Source organism: Canis lupus, chromosome 1, assembly GCF_011100685.1.
Source record: "Canis lupus familiaris isolate Mischka breed German Shepherd chromosome 1, alternate assembly UU_Cfam_GSD_1.0, whole genome shotgun sequence".
Taxonomy (NCBI): Eukaryota; Metazoa; Chordata; class Mammalia; order Carnivora; family Canidae; genus Canis; species Canis lupus.
The window spans coordinates 94,693,426-94,721,424 of record NC_049222.1 but is presented as its reverse complement, the minus strand read 5'-3'; the positions used below and the strand labels follow the sequence as shown (position 1 = coordinate 94,721,424).

General features: G+C 36.5%; 1 protein-coding gene across 1 annotated transcript in view; it reads left to right on the top strand.

Moving 5' to 3' along the window:
• Nucleotides 1–2,414: 2,414 nt before the first annotated feature.
• LOC119870232 (translation initiation factor IF-2-like) overlaps nucleotides 2,415–27,999 on the top strand; it is a 79,418-nt gene continuing 53,833 nt past the window's right edge. The window contains exon 1 of the mRNA XM_038525509.1: nucleotides 2,415–2,848. Within this exon, the coding sequence (XP_038381437.1) occupies nucleotides 2,415–2,848 (434 nt within the window). The remainder of the gene's footprint in view (nucleotides 2,849–27,999) is intronic.

The following is a 27,999-nucleotide window of genomic DNA, read 5'->3' as shown; positions in this document are numbered from 1 at the left end:
GCAAGAAATACTGTTAATGCATAAAAATAGGCAGCTTTCCTATATGTAAATAAGTATATTTGTTAGAAAATATTTGAAAAGTTCCATTTATAATCATATCAAAAATCAAACTGAAAATAGTAAACTTAGTTGAAATGTTTACATATGTAAACATCTGTATGAGCATCTATAAGAAAAACTATTAACTCATGATAAGAGATTTAAAGAGATAAAAAATTATATTGATGTTAGACTGGAAGATGTCATTGCAGTTATAAAAATATATCTAGCCAATTAACTCATAAACATAGTTTGATTCTAATTGAAATCTCAACATAAGTTTCTTTAGAGGTTGGACCCTAAAAAATTATGTTAAAGTTTATTTAAATGAATAGCACATGAGAACAGTTCGGAAAATTTGGAGAAAGTACTAATCATGAGAAAGGACTAGCTTTACTTAATAATAAAAGTCATAATAAGGCACGCCTGGGTGGCTCAGTTGATTAAGTGGCTGCCTTCAGCTCAGGTCATGATCCCAGAGTCCTGGGATTGAGTCCCTCATCCAGGTCTCTGCCCAGCAAGGAACCTGCTTCTCCCTCTGCCCCCTGCTTGTGCTCTCTCACTCACTCTTGCTCTCTCTCTCTCTCAAATAAATAAATAAAAATCTTTAAAAATTAAAATAAAGGTCATAATAAAGCTACAATAATTCAAATAGTGTGATATATGGTAAAATGATACACCAAGGGAATAGACCATAAAATCCATAAAAAGATCTGAGTAAATGAGTTATAACAGATTAAAATATATATATATACAAATACAAATGTAAAAAGTAATATATCTCACATTCATAGGGAAATATTGAGTTATTTTTTAAAAGAATTTATTTATTTATTCATGAGAGACACAGAGAGAGAGAGGCAGAGACATAGGCAGAGGGAGAAGCAGGCTCCATGCAAGAAGCCCGACGTGGGACTCAATCCCAGGACCCTGGGATCACGCCCTGAGCCGAAGGCAGATGCTTAACCGCTGCGCCACCCAGGCATCCTGAAATATTGAGTTATTATGTCACACTTGGGATCATAATTAATTTGGGGAATAAATATGTATCTCTCAATCTTTACTTCAAAATAAATATATTCAAAGTTTAGGTATAGAATATATGAATTACATGAAAAGAAATTAAAGTTGGGACAGTCTTTCAAAACATGGCACAAGTCCCAAAGGTCAAAAAATAACACTGATATATCTAACTATGTAAAACTTAATACCACTTCATGGCCAAAAACAAGGGTTTGGTGGGTCCTCTGGCTGCTGAGCATTAAGATGTGGGTGTTAAGACAAGCTGGAGGATGAATATTTTAGGAGATGGTGTTTTATATGTGTGTGTATGTGTACATGTGTACATATATAAACATATACATACATATATATGACATCTCCATAAAGAATTTTGAAATTTTCTTTCAAATGTTCATATTTTGATTCCCTGTGAGAGTGATTAGTAATTTCTGAGCTATAGATGCAGCTTTGCTTTTATTCCAGATGCCTAATGCCAAGTTCTAAGGGGGTTAATTGAATATTCCACTCTTCTCCATTGCTTTGCAACACCATTTCTCCCAGATGAAGTTCTCAAGTTCTCTTGTTCTATGTCTGTACATGTATCCTGCAAAGTCTTTTATTAAAGTTGCATGATTTGCATCTCCCTGAACATTTGCTTATGTCATTTTTTATGCATTAATTACTTCTGAAAGGTGTGCTTGCATTTCCCCTCCTTTTTTCTTTCCTTTGGTCAAAAGATGGTTAGTCTTTTATTGGATTTCTGTCCTCCATTTTCTAATAACATATACATCTCACATCCTTAATCATAAGAGATATTTTTATGTCCTTTGACTTCTCTTGACCACTTGAACTCCATAGGCACACAGGTGAAGATCTCATTTAAAATTTTGTTTGCTACTTTGCACTACTTTCCGCACAGAAAATTAGAATACCGCAAAATAAGCACCCATCTTCCATTTTAAAGGTTATTTGCCATATATGCTATTTTTTAAAGTCAATTTACAAATGTATAATTTCAATCCTAAGTACTTATCTAGCCGTGCCTTTAAATAAATTACTATATTTCCTCTGTAATTCCCATATTAGTTTCATACCAAACAAGACTAACTATGTGTTCCTTAATATTCCTAATTCCCAGCCCATATTCGAATTTCCCAAATTGTCTCTATAGTCGGTGGTTGCTGCTGTTTTTTCAGTCGGGATCTGATCCAGGGGCAAGCACGGCATTGGATTGCAAGGGTCACATTGAATGTAGACTATCTGGCGGCTCTAAAAGAACGTGGGGAGAATGATGCTCACCCACAATATTTCCCAAAACTCTAATAAAGCCAAAAGGATCGCTCCGTCAGCTCAGGAGGCGAGCGGAGAGGACTATGGGAAATGTAGTCCAATCCCCAGGGATCACCGCGCGGCACTCTGGGAACGGGTCCTCCGGCCTTTCCTCCGCGCGGGTACCTACCTGCCCGGCCGCGCCTCGCGCTCTCGCAGCTGGGTCCTCGCCCGGGGGAGGTCCCAGAACTTTCGGGGTCGGGCGCGCCAGACGCTGCGCACAGCTGGGCCAGAGCGCTGGGGGGCGGGGCTCAGCGCGCGCGGGGCGCGGCAGCTGGGAATTTCCGAGCCCCGGGCGCGCGCCGCGCCCCGCGGTCACCGTGGGCAGGTGGGGTGAGCCCCGTCAGGCGCAGGTGCTCGGTGCCCGCGGGGCTGCCTGCAGCTCGTCCCGTGAAAACCCCGCTCCCCGCAGCGGGAGGGCGAAGCGCGTTCCTAACGTTGACGGGAGGCGAGTCTGCGGGGGAGCCGCAAAGACCAGGTAAGTTCCAAGTCGGCCACCTGTAACCGGGGAGAGAGTCAGGTCGCTCTTCTGGAAATGAGGATGATGATGTCCGATTCGTGACGCGTCTCCGAGCTAGGTAAGAGCCCACCTGGGCAGGCTTCAGGCTGGCGCCAGGTCCAAGTAGCAGCACAGGTATTGCTCCTGTGGGAAACCTAAGCCTCATATTGGTGGGATGTTAGAGAGTCTGAGAGGGCCAGCAGGGTGTCCACCGTCCCGTCCCTTTTACTTTGCCCTCCGGGTCCGCTAACGCAGGAGGTAAAATGATATACTGCACAGTGGATAAAGGTGGAGCCAGAGGTTGTTGTTGTTTTCTGTGTTAAAATTAATGAAAGAGCAAGTGGTTGTCCTTTCGTATACTTGAATCTTTTGCTTTTTCTATTTTTTTTTTTTTTTAAGTTGAAAAAGTGTAGAAACCTGCAGGTATATATCCCCATAATCACTTCAGGGACTCCATGTGGACAGTTTTTGTTGGCTCTGCATGGTCATTCCACGTGTTTTAAAGGGTCCATATTCCCAGTCCTGTAGGGAGCCTGCTGCCCATCAGGGATGCTGAGATTTTGTGCAGGTGAATTTAGGAGCTGGGAGGTAGGGCACTTGATCTTGACTCCCTCCTTTTCTGTCCACCCCGCTGAACCTTGAAATCTCCCAAGAGGTGCAGAAAATGAACACATCTTGGGTGAGTATTTTGTTCATTTCTCATATTGTATTAGGATGGATTTAAGAGGTTTATAAAGAGTCCATACATTCAGAAAAGTAGAATTAAATTCAGATCAAGTTAAGCTTTACTTTTTTACACTGTTTACCATTAATTCTGACTTTTAACATTAGGATGCAAGTAGGCATCCTTTATTGGTATAAGTAGAGTACCTCCTATTACAGCTTGCTAAGATGTTGTTTTAGTTATCAGCATGCAACAGTTATGTTCTAGTTGGCCCAAATGTGAAACTAGAATTTCAGTCTCAGGTGGACTCAGATTTTATGCTGACATTGTATTAGAAATTCCATGAGTTAAGGAAACATGTACCCAATTTTTTGGTCTTTCTGCTTCTGCGTACCCAGCTGTCATTTTTTTTTTTAATTTTTGGACAAGTAATGTATTCATTTGGCTCCAAGATACATACTGAGAAGCCCTACTCCTGCTAGCATCCCTGTTCCTACCTGCATGGTGTCCTCTACAATTGTCATTGGAAGTTTATCATACCATTCCATTGTTTATGTACAATGACACAATTAAATATGAATGTATTTTAATTTCCTTCCCATGCTTAACCAACAGTTATAGCATTCACATATTCTTGCTTTAAAGTTTGTTTTTTCTTAAATATAATTTGGACATTCTTCCACATTGATACTTAAGCATCCTCATTTTTAAAAATATAGCTCATAGGCTTCTATTATGTAAAGATACTAATTATTTAATGGGTTTTCTATTGAAAGACATTCAGGTTGTTCATAATTATATATGTTTGTATGGGTGAAAGGATAGGCTAAAATGGTCAGAGGTTAAATGCAGTTTCATTTTATTAAATATTGTGTAATTGTCCTTCATAGTCATTGTTATATTTGTATTCCTGCATGTGAAGTGCTTATTCATAATTGGTATATTGAGCATCTAATGTGCTGCATACAGTGTGGTAGTTACTGCATAAACAGCTGATAATGATTTAGGCCCTCGTGTAACTTACATTCAGGTGATGGGTGATCATAAACATAAGAGACTTTATTATTGGATAATTGCCATAGAAGAAATAAAACAAGGAGCATGTTGTGAGGACCAAATTTAATTTTAAATAAATTGATCAGATAAGCTTCCCTGAAAAGATACTGGAAGAAACATTTGACAAATGTGAGGAAGGAAGACTAGCAGGTATTTACAGAACACTTAAAGCCAAGGAAGCTGCCAGTGTAAGTACCCTGAGGCAGCAGAAACCAGAGGCCTACAAACAGCGTGAACAGCAAGCCCGCCAGGATGGCTGCAGCATAGCTGAATGGGTAAAAGAGGACAGACAGATCACGTGGGGGCATTGAAGGCCATCACACTTTTCATCCACATAATACGTTGAGACCCAGACATGCTGTTGCATCTTTCAGAAGTTTGTCCCATTTTCCAATGAGTGGATCTATCATGATGTGTTAATCCATTTACCAGTTGATGGACATTTGTGTTGTTCCCAGCTTTTGGCTTTGTGAGTAAAGCCACTGTAAGTGTTCATTATTCAGTCTTTTTTGCATGGACACATATCTTCATTTCTCTTAAGAATATGATTAAGAGTGCGTGGGAGGCTGGGTCTTGTAATGTATGCAGGTTTAACATCATAAGACACTGCCATACTGTTTCCTGAGGTGGCCCTGCCATTGAGATTTCCAGATGCTCTGAGTCCTTGCCAGTGTTTGGGATGAAGTAGTGTTGTTTTTTTTTTTGTTTTTTTTTGTTTCTGTTTTTTTGTTTTTTTGTTTTTTTGTTTTTTTGTTTTTTCCTTCAATTTAAGCCACTCTGCTAAGTATGTACAGGTATTTTATTTTCAACTTAATCTGATGTCTAATGATGTTGAGCATCATTTCATTTATTTGCTATCTGTACCTCCTCTGCATTGAAATGTCAAATCTTTTCTCAAATCTTTCGCAGTTTTTTTCTCATTGAATTTTTCTTATTGCTAAATTTTGAGAGTTGTTTAGATGTTATGGATACAGGTTATTCATTGGGAATGTTTTATGAATGTATTCTAATCCAGTGGCTTATCTTTTAATTTGCTTAATGCTGCCTTCTAAGAACAGACATTTTTAATTGATCAATTTAAAATTTATCAAAATTTATCAAAATATCAGCCTTTATGGGTGTTGTTTTTGTTGTTGTTTTGTTTTTGGTCCCATCTAAGAAATCCTTGCCTAATCAGGGTCACAGATACATTCCTGTGGTATCTGTTAAAAGTTTATAGTGATTGGATTTTACATTTACATTTATGATCAGTTTGAGTTTAATTTTTATGATACAAGTTGTGGCTGTTCAAGGAAAGGTTTTTTTTCCCCGTCTTATGAAACTTTATTACTTCCAGTACCATTGGTTAAAAAGGCACTTTATCTCCATTGAATTGCCTTGGCATCTGTTGAAAGTCATTTGACTGTGTATTTGTCCATCTATTTCTGGACTCTGTTATGTTGTTTTGTGTCTCTCATTTTGCCTTTACAACACTGTCTAGATTATCATTGATTATCATTGATATCACATGTCATGAAATCATGTGATGTGAGTTCTTGAACTTTTTTCTTTTCAGAATTATTTTGTATCTTCTAGGTCCTATACTTCTCCATTTAGAATCGTGGTCTATGGGGCACCTGGGTGGCTCAGTAGGTGTCTGCCTTCGGCTCAGGTCATGATCCCAAGGTCCTGGGACTCAGCCCTATGTTGGGCTCCCTGCTTCACAGGGAGCCTGCTTTTCCCTCTGCCTCTCTTTCTGTCTGCTGTCTCCCCTGCTTGGGCTCTCTCTGTCAAAGAAAAACAAACAAAAAAAAAATTTAGAATTATTCTGTCTATTTCATAAAAGCTTCCTGGGATTTTTGCCTGTAATTGTATGAGATCTACATGAGGAGAGCTAACAGTTGATATTGGAGCATACTGAGCTTTCCAATCCCTGCATACACCATAGTTTTTCATTTATCTAGTGATAATGTGGGTTAGGAGCTATGAAAGGACATGATCTGTTTTGCATTTTAGAAGAATCACTGGCTCCTGTAAGAAGTGACTTTAGTGGGGCACTGGTTGAAGCAGAGACAGTTTAGGAAGCTATTCAAGTGATTCAAGAAAGAATCCATTGTAGTAAATTAGCACTGAGGATATCTTGAGGTGGCCAGAATCTGGATATATTTTGAAAGTGGAACCAACAGTAGGAAAGTACCACTTTCCCTGTAGCCTTGCAAATAGCATGCTGCCAAACATAGGAATTTTGACAATGGGGTAAAAACCTGTTTTGTGTCATATCTCAGTTTAGTTTGATAACTGTTGTTTTATTATGAGTCCATTTTCACTCCCTTTTTTAAAAAAAAATTGTATGATCTTTATCCTGATTCTATTTTGTGTTTTGATCTTGTATTTTGAGATTCACCTTTGTCTGCAATGTAGATTGAAAATTTTTCTCTAATATGCTCTATTTGGGCCAAGTTTATAATTTCTATCTTTTGCCATAAAGAAATTTAGTTTTTATGTCATCAACGTTAGCAACCTTTTCTTTCATGAATTCTGGGTTTTGAGTCCTATTCAGATGTTTTCCACTTTTTACCCCAAGTCTTACTGAGATATAATTGACATATGATATTGCAATAGTTTACGTTGTGCACCAAAATGATTTGATATATGTATAATTGTAAATTGGTTGTCACAGTAAGTTTAGTTAACATACATCACTTCACATAGAATTTTTTTCCTGATGAGAACTTTTAGAATTCATTCTCTTAGCAGCTTTCAAATATACATGCGGTATTAACTATACTCATCATAATGTACATTATATTTATTATATTATTTCTAATGCCCAGAACTTATTTATCTTGTACCTGGAAGTTTGTACCTTTTGCCACCTTCGTGCAGTCACCCCAGTTACCACTACCCTCTACCACTACCCTCTACCACTACCCCCTCAACCTTCGTGGTTGCCTCTACCGTCTGGCAACCACGAATCTATTCTCTCTATATATGAGTTTGGCTTTTTAAAATTCTACATGTGAGATAGTGTTTGTCTTTCTATATCTGACTTATTTTACTTACTACAAGGCCCTTAGTGGCCATCCATATTGTGAATGGATGGTTTGTTTCTTTTTTATGGCTGAATAATATATATTTATGTATGTGATATATATATATGTGATATGTTATATTTTATATATGTAATGTGGGTATATGTATATACACATAAGTATATCCCCCATTTTTTTTTATCCATTTATCCATTGATGGATGCCTAGGTTATTTCCATGCCTGGCTATTATAAATAATGCTCCAGTGAATAAGGGGTGCTGGTACTTCCTTGAAATAGTTATTTCACTTCCTTAAGATATATATTCAGGGGTATAATTGCTGGAGCAGATGGTAATTCTGTTGTTAATTTTTTGGGTAGCCTTCATATTGCTTTCCATAGTGGCTGTACCAGTTTACTTTTCCAACCACAGTGACAAAGCTTCACTTTTCTCTACATCCTCACCAAGACTTTTTTCTTGTCTTTTATATGATAGCCATTCTAACAGGTGTGGTGATAATCTCGTTGTGGTTTTGATTTGCATTTACCTGATTATGAGTGATATGGAGCATCTTTTCATATGCCTGCAGGCCATTTAGATGTCTTCTTTGGAAAAATGTTCAGTTTCTCTGCCCATTTTTTTTTATCAGATTGGGGATTTTTTTGCTACTGAGTTGTTTGAGTTCTTACATGAAGAGTTTTGATTATTAATCCCATATGAGTTTTTTATTTGCAAATATTTTCTCCCATTTAGAAGGTTGCCTTTTCCTTCTGGTGATGGATTCTTTGTGGTACAGAAGCTTTTTAGTTTGATGTAGGCCCCCTTGTTTATTCTTGCCATTGGTATAAATCCAGAAATCATCACCAAGACCAGTGTCAAGAAGCCTAACTCAGGGTATTCTTCTAGGAGTTTTATGGCTTCAGGTCTTACATTCTTACATTTTGATTTGCTTTTTGTGTATGGTGTAATATAGTGGTCCAGTCTGATATTTTACATGCAGCTGTCCAGATTGCCCTTCAATTGAAATGACCATCCTTTTCTCACTGTATAGTCTTGTCTCTTTGTCATAAACTAATTGGCCATATTTGTTCATTTATTTTTGGGGCTCTCTGTTCTGTTCCCTTGGTCAGTGTGCCTATTTTTATACCAGTACCATACTGTTTTGATTATTGTAGCTTTATAATATCATTTGAAATTAGGGAGTGTGGTGTGTCCAGCTTTGTTCTTTTACAAGACTATTTTCACTATTTTGGATCTTTTGTGGTTCTGTACAAAATTTAGGATTTTTAAAAAAGATTTTGTTTTTTTATTTGAGAGAGAGTGAGCACAAGCTGGGAGAGCAGCAGAGGGAGAAGCAGACTCCCTGCTGAGCATGGATCCCAGGACCCAGAGATCATGACCTGAGCTAAAAGCAGATGCTTAACCAACTGAGCCACCCACGTGCCCCTAGGATCTTTTTTAATAATAATAATTTTCCCAATCCATGACCATGGAATATCCTTCTACTTACATCTTTTTCATTTACTTTCATCAATGTCTTATAATTTTTATTATATAGATCTTTTACCTCCTTGGTTACATTTATTCCTAGATTTTTATTCTTTTTGAGGAAATTATAAATGGGATTGTATTAATTTCCCTTTCCCTTTCCTTTTGTGGTATATAGAAACCATTGATTTTTGAATATTGACTTTACATACTGCAACTTCACTGAATTTATTAGTTATGGCAGTTTTAGTGGAGTCTTTAGAACATCTAACATTATATCACCTGTAAATAGAAACAGTTTTACTTTTTCCTTTACTATTTGGATTCCTTTTTTTTTTTTTTTTCCTTTTCTTTTTCTTACCCAGTTGCTCTGGACAGAACTTCCAGTACTATGTTGAAGAAAAGTGGCAAGAGGGGACATCTTGTTCCTGATCTCAGAGGAAAAGTATTCAACTTTCCTCATTGATTAAGATGTTATATATAGGTTTATCATATATAGCCTTTATTATGTTGAGGTATATTCCCTCTCTACCCACTTTGTTGAGAGTTTTTATCATGAATAGGTATTGGGTTTTTGTCAGATTTTTTTTCAGTATTTATTGAAATGATCATATGATTTTTATTCATTTTGCTACTGTGGTATATCATATGGATTGATTTGTGGGTGTTGAACCATCTTTCCATCCCTGAAATAAGTTCCACTGATCATGGTATGTGATCCTTTTAATGAATTACTGAGTTAGGTTTGCCAGTTTTGTTCAGAATTTTGTGTCTGTGTTCATCAGGGATACTGACCTGTATTTTTCTTATAGTGTTCTTGTCCAGTCTTGGTATCAGGAGTGCTGGCTTTTTAAGATCGGTTTCAGAGTATTCCCTCCTCTTGTATTTTTTAGAAGAGTTTGAGAAGGTTTGGTATTCTTTAAATGATTAGTAGAATTCACCAGTGAAGCCATCTGGCCCTGGATTTTTGCTTATTGGGAGGTTTTAATTATCAATTCAGTCTTCTTGCTAGTAATCAGTCTGTTGAGATTTTCTAGATTGTCCAGTTTGTTGGTATTATAGTTGTTCATAGTAGTATTTTGTGAACCTTTGTATTATTTTGCAGTATCAGTTCTAATGTCTCCTTTTTCATTTTTTAAAAGATTTATTTTAGAGACAGTTCAAGTGAGGGCAGGGGCAGAAGAGGAGGAAGAGAGATAATCCCCAAGCTGACTCCCCATTGAGCTTCTGAGGACCCTGAGATCATGACCTAAGCCAAAAACAAGAGTCAGCACTTAACCAGCTGAGCCATCTAGGTGCCCCTCTCTTTCATTTCTAAATTTATTTATTTGCATCCTCTCTCTCAGTATCCTGATGAGTGTAGCTGCAGATTTGTCTATTTTATTTGTTTTTGTAAAGACCAGGTCTTAGTTTTGTTGGTCTTTTCTGTTGTCTTTTTAGTTTCTATGTCATTTATTTCCATTCTGGTTTTTTTTTTTTTATTACCTTAAAGGGTAAAGTGAAATTGCTTATATGAAATCTTTCTGTTCATTAATGTAGGCATTTATCATCATGAATTCCTCTCTTTAAACTACTTTTGCCATGTCTCATAAGTTTTAACATGTTGTATTTCCATTTTCATTTGTCTCAAGATATTTTTTTGATTTCTCATATTATTTCTTCTTTGCCCCATTGGTTAGTAGCATGTCATTTAATACCCACATATTTGTGCATTGTCTAGAGTAATTGCAGTTTATTTCTAGTTTTATACTGTGTGGTCAGAGAATATTCTTAATGTGATTTCAGTCTTCTTAAATTTATTAAGATTTGTTTTGTGGCCTGACATATGATGTATCCTGGAGAATGTTTCCAAGTGCACCTGAGAAGAATATGTATTTTGCTGCTTTTAGGTGGAATGTTTTATAAATGTCTATTAAGTCCATTTGGTATAACATGTAGTTTGTCTTATGTTTCCATATTGATTTTCTCCCTGGATGATTTGTCCATTGTTGTAGGTGGTATATTGCAGTCCCAAATGATTACTGTATTCCTGTTTTTACCATCGGATCTATTAATTTCTGTATATTATTAGGTACCCCTGTGTGGGTCATAAATGCTTACAAATGTTATATCCTCTTGTTGGATTGATCCCTTATTATATAATTACCTTCTTTGTTTCTTTTTTTTTCTTTGTTTCTTGTTAGTCTTTGTTTTAAAGTCTGTTTTGTTTAAGTACAGCTATTCCTATTTTCTTTTTAATTCTATTTACACGGAGCATCTTTTTTGCATCCCTTCACTCTCAGTCTGTGTCCTTAGAGCGGAAGTGAGTCTTCTGTAGACAGCATGTAGTTGTAACTTTAAAAAAAAAAAAAAAGCATCTCTCCAAGTTTTGGCATGCTCGTTTGCCCTATGACCTGATTGCTGAGATAGGTCTAAGAGTGTTTGTTGATTTTTCAGTTTATTTACGTTCTACTTGTTAGGATGGAATGGCAACTTCTGAGCTCCTTACATGCTGCACCAGCCAGCAGTCAACATGTTATAGATTTTTAATTTAGCTGTTCTTATTTAGATAACATACCCTGTGTTGTCGGTCCTTTTTAATTTACGAAGACTTTTGTTAAGAACCAGTATATAATCCTGGTCTCTGTTCCATGTGTACATAAAAAGATGTATTTTGTTTTTAGACCTAGTGTTCTATAGGTGAGAATTAATTCAAGCAGCTATATTGCCACAAGTCTTCTCTATCTATATCATTATGTATTCATCTCCATGTACTATTAATGATTGAGAAAGAAATATCTTATCCAACTATAACTGTGCCTCATTCACCTGTCCTTTTCGGGATTTGAGTCCTATATTTGGGTGCAAGTTTTTATTGTATTTTAAATTGGGGGACGTTTTTCTGGGATTCAGTAAATCCTTGCATGTTGGTTTGATATATTCAAGACTTGCTTTCAACTTTTGTTTTGTTATATTCAAGACTTGCTTTCAGGGGGTCCTTGGGTGGCGCAGCGGTTTAGCTCCTGCCTTTGGCCCAGGGCGCGATCCTGGAGACCTGGGATCAAATCCCACATTGGGCTCCCGGTGCATGGAGCCTGCTTCTCCCTCTCCCTGTGTCTCTGCCTCTCTCTCTCTCTCTCTCTCTCTCTCTGTGTGTGACTATCATAAATAAATAAAAATTAAAAAAAAAAGACTTGCTTTAAACTTTTGTTTTGTTTTAAATTGGATCCAGAACACACTTTAGGACACTTTTTACCTCTTTTAAGGCAGCACATACTTCCAAGACCAGAGTACCCAATCGCCTGTTTAGTAGGAGATCTTCTCTGTACAAACTTGCCATCTTTCTGTTTATTTCAGAGGTTTTTCGATCTACTCTTTTCAGGTGGTTCTTTTTGTAGCCTTTGGTTACTGTTTTTGGGTAGATTCTCTGCCTGCTTCAAGGTGACTCTGCTGCACATGCCGCTAGTTCTCTATCAGCTGTTTCCAGTATTTCACACCAGAGATGGTCATTAGCCTCTGAATTTCTGGTTCCATCTCCTCAACTTACTAAGACCTCTGAGTTCTGTTTTGGGATCGTACTGTGACCTGAAACTCCATTTTTTTCTTTTTTCTGGGATCCTGGGCCTGCCTGCCTGTCTTCTGCTGTTGCTTCATCATGGCAAGAAGTGGAAATCCCACACACACCCTTTTTAAAGCCTAATGCATGTAGTTCTTATTGAGTTCAGTGCTATGTATACTTATGATTTAGCTCAAGTAGATTAATACTTTTTGAGCATCAGAAAAAATGCTTTTGTTGTCAACTCTGCAAAGAAAGCTTCAAATTAGCACCTTTGTTGTGCCATCCTTGAAAATATACTTTCACATTCAGAATCATAGAAGCCCATGCAACAGGCCCAAGTCTTAAGTTATATCCCATTTACAGGGTATTGCTATACAAAACCAGAAGTGATCTTAAGGTTGGAGCAAACAGAAGAGCCATTCTTATTAGAGAAATAATTTCTAACCAGGAGATCCACAGGTGAGTTACTAAGTACTAGTAGAAAGTATTCAGGGTAAATTAGATCTAAAGTGGTCAGTTAGAGATGTCTACTGTGAAATAACTTCAACACTTTCTTAGCCCCTATGCTTGTAGATGTTTTGGAAGACTGTATCATCTCCAGTAATATATGGAAGGAGAAGGTCTAACACAAAGGATGGATACAATCTTGATCATTTTCTCATCTTTAGAAGCTGGGAACCTAAGTGTATATCATTTAAAATTGACAAATCAAGTAATAGAGTTATTATTGAACAGTAAAAAAAAAAAAAGACAAAAACTAAGAAATATTATAAAAGTATGTAAAAATGGAGGTTAATAGGAAGAGAGAGAAAAAATTTAATGAAGATAAAAGTAGAAATTAGTGAGTTGGAAAACAATAATTATGTAAATAATAACTAGCCTAAAGGCAGTTCTCAGACAGTCCTAAGAAATAACTATGCAGACATATCTAGCAACAGAGTAGTGTGAACATACATGTAAGATAGATAGAACTGAAAATTATAAGAGATATTTAATAGACTTTAATAGATTTCATGTTCATAGATTGGGTAAACAATTTTTAAAATCTTTATATTATATATCTATGATATATATGTATGTATTAAGATATATTAATATGTGTTAATACTGTTAGTATATGTAAAGATGCAGTATAATACCAAGTGATCTCTTTTGGTTTCTGCTTGTTTTTGTGAAACTTGGAAAGCTGATTCTAAAATTTATATGGAAATTAAAACATACATACATAAAAATAACATTTATATGGAATAACAAAGTCCCAGTAACAATTTAAAATACCTTTGAAAAACAATGTTGTGGGACTTTCTCTGCCTGGTGTTGAGTGAAGCTCTTGTCAATACAATTAGTTGTACTCATGTAACTATAATTAAACTACTGAAATATAATAGCCAAGGGATATACACATTTTAAACACGTGACTTCTTATACTCCTACTTTACGTATACGGCAGAAATCAATCTGGGGTAGAATTGTATAAGGTGAAACAAAATATTTTAGGAACTAATATAGGAGAAGATCTTTATCACTGTGAGTGGGGGGAAAACTTAAGACCAGAAATCACTTAGCCAGGTAGGAAAAAATGATAAATTTGACTACATTAAAATTAACCATTTCTGGGTGTTAAAAGATTATATAAAAACTGAGGATGCAGGTCACAGAGTAGCAGAATCTATTTCCGTGCATGTAAGCAATATAATACTAGTATCCAGAATCTATAAAGTGTTTCTGCAAGTCTGAGGAAAAAGGTAGCTTAGTGAAAAATTGGGCAAAAGGCTTAATCAGAATCTTCCCCAAAAAGAAAATCCAGTTACCTGGAAAACATGAGAAGTATTTAATCTGATTAACTTTGAGAGAAATATGAAAAAAGTATCATGTTACCACTCTACATTTATGAAATTGGCAGAGAATAAGAACTCTAACCTTATCGGGGAGTGGACAGCATTCAAGACCCACATCCACTGGTTATAGAAATAGAAACTCGCGAGATTGCTTTTGAAAATGGTGGGTATCAGAGTAAATGTAAACAAGCCAAACACCCATCAACAGATGAGTGCAGAAGTAAATTACGTTTATTTTATGGCATGTTACACATCAGAGATAATACACTAACTTATAAACTACAGCAAAATCATGGGGGAGTCTTGCACACAATATTGAACCAATGAGCAAAACAAAAATGATTATGGCAAGCTACATGATTCAATTTTTAAAAAGCAGATTGTACAATTAAATTACATATTCGATGGAATGTATACACAGTTTGTAAACTTTAAAGAAAAAGTAAAGAAGGTATTGCTATGAGTTTCACTATGAAATATGAGTGATGTGATGTGTGAGCATGAAGAAAGTTGTTGTACTCCAGACACAATACGTTGGTCTTCCCTGATGTAGGTTTGCTGTGCTCTTTGATGCGGATGGTGACTTCAAAGGTGTTTGTTCTTTATCATTTGTTAAACAGCACGAGAAATTTTATGGTTTCAGAGAGTTTGACAGTTACAAGATAAACAATGGGAGATGATACTTGCTACAAATATTTGTCACAGAGGGTTTGCTTCAGTAGATAAAGAATCCAGATCACATGTCTCTTCACCACAGAGACCCATTACAGTGTTAAACTCAGGCAGTCCATGTCTTTCTTTTTTTTTCCTCCAAAGCGCTCATTATCTAATATACCATATATCAAGTATGCATTATATTTTGTTTACTGTCTGTCTGATTCTACTGGAACATATGCTTTCTGAGAAGGTTTTTTTTTTTTTTTTTTAACTGTTTTTGCTTACTGGCTCGTCTCCTGCTATGTAATTTGGCATTCAGATAGGCTTACATTATTGAACTTATAATAATTGCAAATATAAAAATCAATTCATTAGAAAGAAAGGAAAAGTAAGGTGTAAAAATGGCTAATAAACATGAAAAATGCGTAACATTTTTTGGCAATCTCAGGAATGCAAATTCATACCACAGTACGGTGATTTTGGACTCGTTCCATTAGTACCAAGAATAATTAAGAGATAATGTAAGAGAAATGTCCACAAGGCAGGCAGTGGTGTAAATTGGCACAATTACTGGGAAAAGTTTGAGTGTGCTCATAAAGGTGAGCATACATATTCCCTGTGACAGCAATCCATTCCAGGTTTATTCTCCAGAAAGACTTGAATGTGTTCAGCAGACAAAATGAATCAGACTTTCTGTGGCATCAAGACTTTTAAAAGTACAAATCTAGAAATAGCTTCCATATTTATTTATGAACAAACTTAAAGATATTTTGAAACAATGGACCATTATATAGTTATAACGTGGATGGATCTAAGAAACCTGACATGAAGAAGCACATTCTAAAAATCTACATAAAGGAAAATATCATATTAATAATGCTTGGAAATATAGTAAAAACTAAATGTAGATTGTGTGTGTGTGTTGTATTCTACCAAAAAGAATATTCTTTTGGGATGCCTGGGTGGCTCAATGGTTTGGTGCCTGCCTTCGGCCCAGGGCGTGATCCTGGAGACCTGGGATCGAGTCCCACATCAGGCTCCCTGAATGAAGCCTGCTTCTCCCTCTGCCTGTGTCTCTGCCTGCGTCTCTCTCTCTCTTTCTCTCTCTCATCTCTCTGTCTCTCATGAATAAATAAATAAAATCTTTATATTAAAAAAAGGAATGCATGGTAACTTAGAGAAATAATATGGGCAAGATTTTTTTGGAATGACTCATTTAAGGAGTGTCAAGTAGTCTAGACTATACCCCCCAAATATGATGGACTTCTGTAATACTAGCTAATACAACTAATATTCCTGAACTAGTATAAAACTATGTTTTCCAGAATGTCTCCCAACTCTTACCTGATAGAAGCTGGGGCAGTGGTTTTAGGGACCATCTTAAATTTTCAGTATAGGCCTGAAATTGTTGATAGAATGTGAGTAATAGCAGTCAAGCATACCATAGGTTAAAGGAAAGGCTTTTATGATAATATAAAGAATATCTTAAGTTTCTAGAAACAGGATGCATGATAGTCCTTAAGGTTCTAAAGCCAGTGGAAACTAAGTGTGTTGTACTCTAAAGCCAGTGGAAACTAAGTATGTTGATACACAGATGGAAAGCTGACTTATGAATTACCTGGGGATGGACTTGTTCCAAGAGAGTAAGCAGTTAGAAAGAATGTGTGGTTGGGACAGTATTATTATTGAACAGCCCTGATATAATATACCAAGGCACCAGAACCAACATAGCATCGGGAATTCAGGCCAGGCTGAGAGATGGTTCTTCCCCTCATTAGTTTTATACTTCTCCTTGTGCATTTGTTTATCTGTGAATAATAGCCAGGAGAGTTTGAGTTTGGGGTATAGGTCTTTCTTCAGTTGGAAGGAAATTGTGCTATTATAAATGTATTTTTGTGTTGATGTGTAAACTAGAGGGGGAAAGAAAGAGAAAGAGAGAAAAGAAAAAAGAAATGAGGAAAGGAAGGAAAGGAAAGAGGGAAAGGAAGGAAAGAAAGCTTCAAATAGAAACATGGAGACTAATGAGTTTTCCACCCCGGAATCTATATTTGGCAGTGTAAGAACCTAGACCCTGATATTCATCCCTGATCCTACAATTCTCTCTTATGTATACTCTGAAAGCCTTACCCACTGATTCTCCTGTGCATACTTACTGCCCATAATCTTTGTTGAATTGGACTAATTCTTAGATTTTTCTGGTTCACAAAATCAACTATTCTATTATGTATTCATTGTTCCTTTCCTGTAATTTCTTTCTACATAATTTTGAAAATCATATTTTTAAAATGTCATGTATACACATGCATTCATTGCCAGTTTGTTTTCCTTTTTTTCCACTCCAACAATTTGTTTTCAAATAAAACTGTATAGGGGAAATATTCTTCAAATTAGGTAATCTTGTGTGATGGGGCTAGAACAAAAGAGTCAAATACGTAACAAACTATATATATGGGCTCCTTCCCATAAGAAATGTGTCTTAAGATTCATAAGGTATTTTTAATTTTCTCAGTTTTGGAAGACTGCCAACATGATAACCTTTGAGAGAAGAACCAAGAAATCCAAGACAGATATTTTGGCAAGTTTTATTTACTCATTTTTAGAGAACTGACAAAGGAGGGAAAAGTTTCAGCCAGGAGTCACACTTAAGAGTAAACCAGAGAAATCATACAGAGGTGGCACACTTTGAATGTGGACAAAACTTCAGCCGTAATTCAGCTCACACAAAAGAGAAATTCTGGATCGTAACATATGTAACCCTCAGCCACCAGTCAACCTTCAGTATACTTCAGGACTTATGTAAGGGTGAAACCCTATGAGTGTAGTGAATGTGGGAAATCCTTCTGTAAGAAATCATACCTCCTTATGCACCAGAGAGTCCACACAGGGGAGAAGCCTCACAAATGTAACGAATGTGGAAAACTTTTAGCCGCAAGCCAGACCTACAGAAACATGCGAGATCTCACACAGAGGAGAGACTTTACAAATGTATGAAATGTGGGAAAACGTTCAGCTGCAAGTCAGGCCTGTGAGTACATCAGAGAACTCATACAGGCGAGAAACCCCGTGAGTATAGTGAATGTGGAAAAACCTTTGTCCAGAAGTCAACTCTCAGAACACATCAGATGATTCAAAAGGGAGAAGGCTTATGAGTGTAATCAACGTGGGAAAACCTTTGCCCAGTTTTCAACCCTTAGAACACACCAGGCAATTCACACAGGAGAGAAGCCTTCAACCAAAAGTGAAGCCTAAGAATGCACCACAGGACTCATACAGGGGAGAAACATAATGAGTGTGGGAAGGTTTTCACTGCAAAGTCAGGCCTAAGTACATTACAGGGTCCACACAGGAGAGAAACCCTATGATGTGGGTTATAATGAATGTGGGAAAGCTTTTAGTGAGAAATCTGGCTTAAGATTGCACCAGAGAACTTACACAGGGGAGGAATCCTGTGAATGTGATGAGTGTGGCAGAGCCTTCACCTACAAATCAGTTCTTGGAAGATATCAGGAAACTCATAAAAGGGAGAAAGTCTCTAAATATGATGAATGTGAGAAAGCTTTAAAAGAGAACTCTAACTTAAGATTACTGCAGAGAACTCATACAGGGGAGGAACACTATGAATGAGTGTGGTGCCTTCACCTACAAATCAGTCCTCAGAGGGCATCAGGAAACTCATAAAAGGGAGGAATTGTATTAATGGGATGAATGTGGGGAAGCTCTCAGTCATAAATCAGGCTTAAGAAAACAGCAGGGGACTCACACAGTGAAAGAAACCCTACAAATGTGAGGAATATGGGAAAACTTAGATCTAGAAGTCAAACCTCAGAGATCACACACAGGGAAGCCATACGTGAATGTATTGAGCAAGGGAAGACAAACACAAAGAGAACAAATCAAATACTGTACTGAACTATAGCTGTTTTGTGTTACAAGCTTCAAACTGTTTCTGTAAGTTTCCAAGCATTTGCCTGAGTATTTGCCCAGTGTGGCCTGTTTCTGCTCACATATGTGTACATCTGGTCCCACAAAGCCTCGGACATGTTTTTGCTAATACAAGAATGCTTTTTGAGACCTTCCAGAGAGTATGTGTAAATATCAGCCTTCCTGGGTCCTAGAACCCAGATAGAGAAGCAGGAGTTCAGGGGATCCTTGCCAGCCTATAGTCATAGGTTGGAATCCTGACTTAGCTACTCCCTAGGCCAGTGACCTTGTCTCCCTGAGTCTCCCTTCCATCATTTGTGAAATGTCCCAGCAGCACCCACCTTGCATGGTTATGCTAAAAATAAGAGTGCACATGGTGGAAACAAAGCAACGTTAGTTCCATCCTGTGTTGGGATAATTCACACCTCATAAGAGATGCTTACAGATAAAGTTAGGGGAAAGAAGAGGGAGGAGTATGGAGAGGACAGGAGCTTGAAGGGAAAGTGAGATATCTGAAGGAGGGATGGATTCGGAGCAAGAGGAATCCCAGCAGGCCTATGTGAGGCTTATGGCTCCACTCCTTGGGCCTTTCCAGAACAGCCAGATAGAACCCCCTCATGACCCAAGTCTCCCTGGACAGCCACAATGGGGGCTGAGTGTGTCCCAGCAGAGACTCTACAGAGACATGCATCTCTGGTTTTCACAGATGCAAGTTCAGGGCCAGAGCAACCATCTTGAGATCTGTGTGGACTGGAAATGGCAAAAATGGGAGTTCTGATGCCAGAGCATATTTGGGCACCCTAAGGATTTGAGTGAAGTCCAGGTTTCTCGACCTAGACTTCCCTGCAGTTTCTTTATAATCTTTAAAATTTGTGAAGACAGATTACATTACTGTTATGTAAAGCAACTCAATTTGATTTGCAAATACATTTATCTTTAAAAGAAAAAATTTCTATTAGTAATATGAAACAAAACTAATTTATAACTTGCCATCTATAAAACTAATAGAAAAAGTATGTATAAAAATGGAACAGCAATTTAAAAATTGTAAATATGTCATCTAGTCAGTTTTCAAAATCAATTCTGACATTAGAAAAATGACTTGAAGGAACCTCTTAGGAGTAATAAAGACTATCAGCTCTTGGGGTTATCCGGTCACTAAAATATCTCACTGTCTCAAAGTTCAAAGGGCTGACATGGCCTATGCTAATTTTCGTAAGGTGGAAGGAAGGATGTGGCTCAAACCAGCTGTGGCAGAGGCACAAAAATCAAAGTGTACAATTTCTGAATTTATGGGGATGATCAGAAGCAAAGAACTGTTGCAGATCAGGACTCATTCACCTATCAAATCAAGTTATTTCCCTGTGTTTATAAGTGGAGTTTGGGATACCTGGTTTGTTTGGAACATGGCCTCTGCACCATTCCAAAAAGCTCCTAGTCTGAGGAAAACATGTTCTTTTTTTTTTTTTTTTTTTAAGATTTTATTTATTTATCTCAGAGAGGAGCAGAGACACAGGCAGAGGGAGAAGCAGGCCCCCTGTGGGGAGCCCAATATGGATCCCAGGACCCCGGGATCACAACCTGAGCCGAAGGCAGACGCTCAACTACTGAGCCACCCAAGTGCCCCCAAAACATGGTTTTGTTTTAGGGGCCTGGTTTGTTTTAGGGGCCCAAAGGTGGCAAACTGGTCGCAGGTCCCCTTGCCAATTTATGGACAAAGAAGGTTAATTCTTTCATACAGTCTCATCTTTTCCATTCCCATCCCCAGAATTGTAGTTCAGACTCTCATTTCTAAGACACCGAAATGTTGTACATAAAGAGATAATCTGGGAAACATGCAGGTTGTGGAACATAATGGAATGTGTATCTGTGAATTCCACACCTAACTAAGGGGTAACAGTATTGGTCATGACAATGTATCCACTGGCATACTCCTTCCTGGTCTATCCCCTCCCTCCAAGAGGCAGCAACTTTTCAAAAGTGTGTGTGTGTGCCTGTGTGTGTATGCAGGCGTGGGTGTGTACCAGTGATTTGCCTTTTAAAAGATAGTATTATGCTTTGAATCTGTAAACAAAAATTGTTTGGTTCTACTTATTTTGAGATTAACTAGGATAGTCATATGTCCTACTTTTGTGACATGTTCTTTTTTTTTTTGACTCAATGCTATGTGCTTAACATGCATACATATTGTTCTATATGGTTGTATCTCATTCGGTTTCATTTATGTAGAGCTTGATATTAAAATTTGTTCATTCATGTTCTGCCCAGGTATTTTGGAATAGAGGAAATGTGTTTCTAAATTCTAACTTCTTGAAGGGAGAGGAAAACAGAAATAGGTTGGATTTCAGGCTTATGCCAGGATGTTGATAGGAAGCTTTTTTTAAAAAAAGATTTTTATTTATTCATGAGAGACACAGACAGAGGGGCAGAGATATAGGCAGAGAGAGAAGCAGGCTCCTCTCAGGGAGCCCGATGCAGGACTTGCTCCTAGCACCCCAGGATCACAACCTGAGCCAAAGGCAGACACTCAACCACTGAGCCACCCACGTGCCCCAATAGGAAGCTTTCTGACTCAGTTTACCTGGACTGTAAGGTCTCAGCTGGAACTGTCCCATATTCTGAAAGATGGTGTCCAGTTACCAAGCAAGACTTGCACAGAAGTGTCTAAAAGCTACTCTGTGACTGATGAGTTCAAGAAAACGTGATTGGCTAGTGATGAAGTGTTTTTTCTTGATATTTGTTGGTAACTTTTAAAATGTTTTATTGAGGTAAAATATGCATAACACAAAACAGACCATTTTATTTATTTTTGAAGTACCTTTTCAGTGGCATTAAATACATTCACAGTGTTGTGGAACCATTTACCAGTGTTCATCTCCTGAACTTTCTTCATCTTCCTAAATTGAAATTCCATACCCATTAAACACTAACTTCCCAGTCTATCCTACCTCTAGCTTCTGGCAAACACCGTTCTACTCTGTCTTTACCAATTTGACTACTGTAGGCACATCATGTATGTGGAATCATGCAATATTTACCCCCCTTGTAACTGACTAATTTCACTTGGCAAAACGTCTTCAGTGTTCATCAGTGTGTGTAAGAATTTCCTTCATTTTTTTTAAAGCTGAATAATATCCCATTGTATGAATATATGAGATTTTGTTTATCCATTTATCTGTCAGTGAGCACTTGGATTGCATCCACCATTTGGATGTTGTGGATATTGCTGCTGTTAATATGGGTGTATGAATATTTCCTCCAGATCCCTGCTTTCAGTTCTTTTAAGTACATACCCAGAGGTAGACTTTCTGCATCATATAGTAATTCAACTTTTAGTTTATTGAGGAACTATTATACCATTTTCCATAGCACCTGCACCATTTTAAATTCCCACCAGCAGTGTGCGCACGGGGTTTTGATTTTCTTCACAATCTCCCTGATATCTGTTATTTTCTATTACATTGATAGTAGCCATACTCATCCTCATGATTAGTGATATTGAACATCTTTTTGTACTTACTGGCATTTGAATATCTTCTTTGAAGGACTGTGTATTGAAGTTTTTACTCATTTTTTAATCAGGTAGTTTATTTTGTTGTTGTTAAATTGTAGAAATTCTTTATATATTCAGGACTTTACTCTCTTGATGGATATATGGTTTCCCCATATTTTCCCCATTCTGTGGCTTGCCTGTCTATTCATTTTGTTGATAGAATCTTTCACCTATCTCAGTTTATCTATTTTTTTCTTACCTGTGCTTTCAGCATATTCAATAAATCATTGCCAAGTCTAATGTCATTAAGCATTTTCCCTATATTTTATTCAAATAGTTTTTATAGTTTTAGCTCTTGTGTGTAATCTTTGATCCATTAATTTTTCCAATATGGTATAAGGTAAGAATCCAACTTTAGTCTTCTGCATGTGGATATCCCATTTTCTCAACACTATTTGTTGAGAAGTCTGTCCTCTCCCTATTGAATTATCTTCATACCTTTGTCAAAAATCATTTCACCTTATACATGAGGGTTGATTTCTGGTCTCTCTATTGCATTGATCTGTATGCCTTTTTGCCATTACCACACTATTTTGATTATTGTGGCTTTGTAGTAACAAACACTAATTCTATACATTGCTTTAGGTACTGTGGATTTTAACAATATTAACACAGGGCACCTGGGTGGTACTGTCAGTTAAGGGTCCGACTCTTGGTTTCCACTTATGTCATGATCTCTGGGTCGTGAGATCAAGCCCCATTTTCAGCTCCATGCTCTGCATGGTGTCTGCTTGAGATTCTCTCTCCCTCTCTCTCTCTCTGCCCCTTCCATTCATGCTCTCTCTCTCTCTAAAATGAGTAAATAAATCTTTAAAAAAATAGTAATGCTTGTAATCCATGAACATAGAATCTTTTCTCATTTATTTATGTCAATTTCTTTCATCAAAGTCTAATAGTTTTCCTTGTACAGATGTTTCATCATCGAGGTTAAATTTCATCCTAAATAAATATTCAACAATAAATATTTATTGTTTTTGGTGCTATTGTAAATAGCTTATGTTCTTAATTCTCTTTCTGGTAGTTAATTGATATCTGTAGAAATACACCTGACACTTGCATATTGATTTTGTGTCCTGCAACTGTAAGAAATTGGTTTTTTTAAAGATTTTATTTATTTATTCATGAGAGACAGACAGAGGCAGAGCCGCAGGCAAAAGGAGAAGCAGCCTCCTTGCAGGGAGCCCGATGTGGGACTCAATCCCAGGTCTCTATCCCAGGACTCCAGGATCATGTCCTGAGCAAAGGCAAATGCTCAACTACTGACCCATCCAGGCATCCCTGTTTATTCGTTTTAACAGGTTTTTGGTGGACTTTTGATAGGGTTTTATATTTATATTTAAGATCACATCTGCAAACAGTTTTATTTCTTCATTTTGGATTTGGATGCCTTTTATTTCTTTTACCTGCCTTAATGTTTTGAGTAAGACTTCCAATACTGTGTTGAAGAGAAGTGGGCACTCTTGTCTTATACTTCATCATAGAGGAAAATCAGCTTCTCACCATCATGTATGATGTTAATTGTGAGCTTGCCAAATAGGCCTTTATTAAGTTGAGGTAATTTCCTTCTGTGTCTACTTTATTGAGTCCTTTATCATGAAAGGATATTGAATTTTGCCAAATGCTTTTTCTGGCTCTATTGAGATGATTATATGAGTTTTATCTTTCATTCTATTAATGTAGTGTATAACATTTATTGATTTGCATATGTTGAACCATCCTTGCATCCTAGGGATAAATTCCCCCTCGATCATGGTGTATGTTCCTTTTAATATGCCTTTGAATTCAGTTTGCAAGTATTTTGTTGAGGATTTTTACAGCTATGTTTATCATGGATATTGGCCTATAATTTTCTTTTTGATAGTGTCCTTATTTGGTTTTGGTATCAATGTAATGCTGACCTCATAAATTAAGTTTGGGAGTCTTCCCTTATCTTCAGTTTTTTGACAGAGTTTGAGAAGAGCGGGTATTATTTTTTCTTTAAATGTTTGATATAATGCACTGGTGAATCCATCTAGTCTTAAATTTTTCTTTGTTGGGAGGATTTTGATAATTGCTTCACTCTTACTCATTATTGCCCTATTGAGATTTTCTTTCTCAATTCGGTTTTGTTAGGTTATATAATTCTAGGAATTTACCCATTTCTTCTAGGTTATCTAGTTTGTTGGGTTTTAATTGCTAAGAGTTATCTCCTATGATTCTTTGTGTTTTGTAGTATTAGTTGTAATGTGTCCTCTTTCATTTACAATTTTATTTGTATGAGTCCTTGTTTTTTCTTGGTTAGTCTAGCTTGATATTTGTCAGCTTTATCTTTTCAAAAATAGCTCAGTTTTACTTATCTTTTTAAAATTGTTTTTCTAGTCTCTGATATATTTCTGCTCTAATTTTTATTATTTACTGCTGCTAGCCTTGGACTTAGTTTTTTCTTCTTTTTCTAGTTTTTTGACCTGTAAAGTTAGATTGTTAATTGTATATCTTTCTTTTTTTGTGAGTTAGGCTAAATAAAATAATTGTAAATTCTTCCTTAAAATAGTTTTTGCTGCAATGAATAGGTTTAAGTATACTGGGTTTTTTTTTCCAATTTATGTGTCCCCAGATACTTTTCTATTTTCTTTATTATTTCTTCTTTGACCCATTGTTTGCTCAAGAGTGTGTTCAAATCCCATATATTGGGGGAGTGTTTTTTTAAGATTTTATTTATTTATTTGAGATAGAGAGAAAGCATAGAAGGAGAGTGAGAGGAAGAAGCATACTCCCTGCTGAGTAGAGAGCCTGATGCAGGGCTTTATCCCAGGACCTTGAGATTGTGAACTGAGCTGACTGAGCCACCCAGGTGTCCCAAATTTCCATGTATTTGTGGATTTCTGGCATTCTTCCTATTATTTATTTCTAGTTCATACTATTGTGGTTGGGAAAGAGACATGTTATGAATTCAGTCTTCTTAAAGTTGTTAAGATTCATTTTGTGACCTAACATATTATCTATCCTGGAAAATGATGCATGTGTACTTGAGAAGAAGGTGTATTCTGCAGCGGTTGAATGGAATATTTCCCTGTACATGTCTCTTAGATCCATTTGCTCTGTAGTGTTATTCAAGTCCAGTATATCCCCATTTATTTTCTGCCCAGATGATCTATCCACTGATATTAGTGTAGTATAGAAGTACCCTATTCTTATTATATTGCTGTCTGTTTCTTCTTTCACTCTTGTTAATATTTGCTTTATATAACTAGGTGCTCCTATGTTAGGCACATATACACTTACAATTGTTATATCCTCTTAATGAGTTGACCCCTTTATCTTTATATAGTGGGTTTACTTCTAGCCACATGTCTCCTGCCAGGTCTCTGGTTTTACAGTTTCCTGCTGGATCCTGAAACTACAAAGGTACTTTTGTACTTTGGTGGCTGCTAAACTATTGCTAATGGGGAGTGATGGGCATAGAGGCCTCTTATTTTGCCATTTTACTGATGTGTCTCATCACCCAGGAATTCTTCTGGTAGTAAGTTTTGAAATAAGGTAGGATGAGACCAGTTTTGTTCTTTTTCAAGATCGTTCTGTCTTCAGGGTCTCAGGAGATGCCTATGAATTTTATAATAGGATTTTCTGTTTTTCTCTTTTTTTAAATTGTCTTTGGGATTTTGATCAGGACTACATTAAATCTGTCTGCTTTGGGTAGTTTTGACATCTTAACAATTTTCAGTCTTCCATTCTTTGAACACAGATGTTTTTATTTGTATTTGTACCTTAATTCAGCAATGTTTTATAGTTTTAAATGTACAAGTCTTTGACCTCTTTAGTTACATTTATTTCTTAGTGCTTTATCCTTCTAAATTCTACCATAAATTAATTTTTTATTTTTATTTTCTGATTTTTAATTACTAACATTTAGGAAGACAACTGATTTTTTATTATTGATTTTTGTATCCTACAACTTCTCTAAATTCATTTATTCTCATAGAGTGTGTGTGTGTGTGTGTGTGTGTGTGTGTGTGATCATAAGAGTTTTCTAGATTTAAGATCATGTCATCTGAACCGAGGTAATTTTGCTTCTTCCTTTCCAAATTGGCTGTTTTTTATTGCCCAATTGCTCTTGCTAGGGCTTCGAATATTGTGTTGAGTAATAGTTGCATAAGCAACTACCCTTGTCTTATTCCTGATCTTGTAGGAAAATTTTTCAGTCCATGTCTAATACAATGTTAGCTGTGGATATTTCATAGATAGCTTTTATTATTTTGAGGTTTTTCTTCCTAGATGTTGTTGTTTTTTTTCTTGGCAGGAGTATTGAATTTTGTCAAATGTTTTTTCTTCACCAAGTTAGATGATCATATTCTTTTATTATGTTAATGTGTTATATTGATTAATTTTCATATGTTGAATTATCCTTGTATTACAGGAATCAATTACTCTTGGTCAGTGTATAATCCTTTTAATATGCCATTGAATTCTGTTGGCTAGTGTTTTGTTGAGTAGTTTCACGTCAATATTCCTGAGTGATATGGTGTATAGATTTTCTTGTAATGTCTTTTCCTATGTTTTGTATCAGAGTAATGCTGGCCTAATAGGAAAACTTCAGATTTTCCATCTTCACTTCTTTGGAAAAGATTGAGAAAAATTGATGTCAAGTCTTCTTCAAATGATAGAATTGATAGAATTTATTAATGAATTCATCTGGTCCTAGGATTTTCTTTTTTGAGTGGTTTTTGATTACTGATTTCATACACTTACTAGTATTAGGACAATTAAGATTTTCTGTTTATTGGGGTGCCTGGGTAGCTCAGTGATTAAGTATCTGCCCTCAGCTCAGTTCATGATCCTGGAGTCCCAGGATTGAGTCCCACATCGGGCTCCCTGCATGGAGCCTGCTTCTTCTGCCTGTGTCTCTGCCTCTCTCTCTCTCTCTCTCTCTCTGTCTGTCTCTCATGAATAAATAAATAAAATCCTTTAAAAATTTTTTCTGTTTCTCCTTGTTTTAGTCTTGGTAGGTTATATATTTCTGAGAATTTATTAATTTTATCTAAGTTATCCAATTTGTTGGCATATGATTGTTCATAGTGCTTTCTTGTAATCTTTTTTATTTTTGTAAATTATTAGTAGTTTTCCATCTTCTATTTCCGATTTTAGTTATTTGAGTTTTTTCTTTTTTTCTTAATAGCCTAACTAAAGAAAGATTATCAATTTTCTGGACCTTTGCAAAGAGCAAACTTTTGATCTTGTTTTTTTCTATTGTTTTTCTAAAATCTGTTTTGTTTATCTTGATGCTAATTCTTATTGTTTTGTACCTTTTAGGCTTGAATTTTTTTTTCTTATTAAAGTTTAAGGTTACATTTTCGATCTGAGATCTTCTTTTTTAAATGTGTTTACAACTGTAGATTTCTCTCAGCATGTGATATTTCTGCCAAGAATT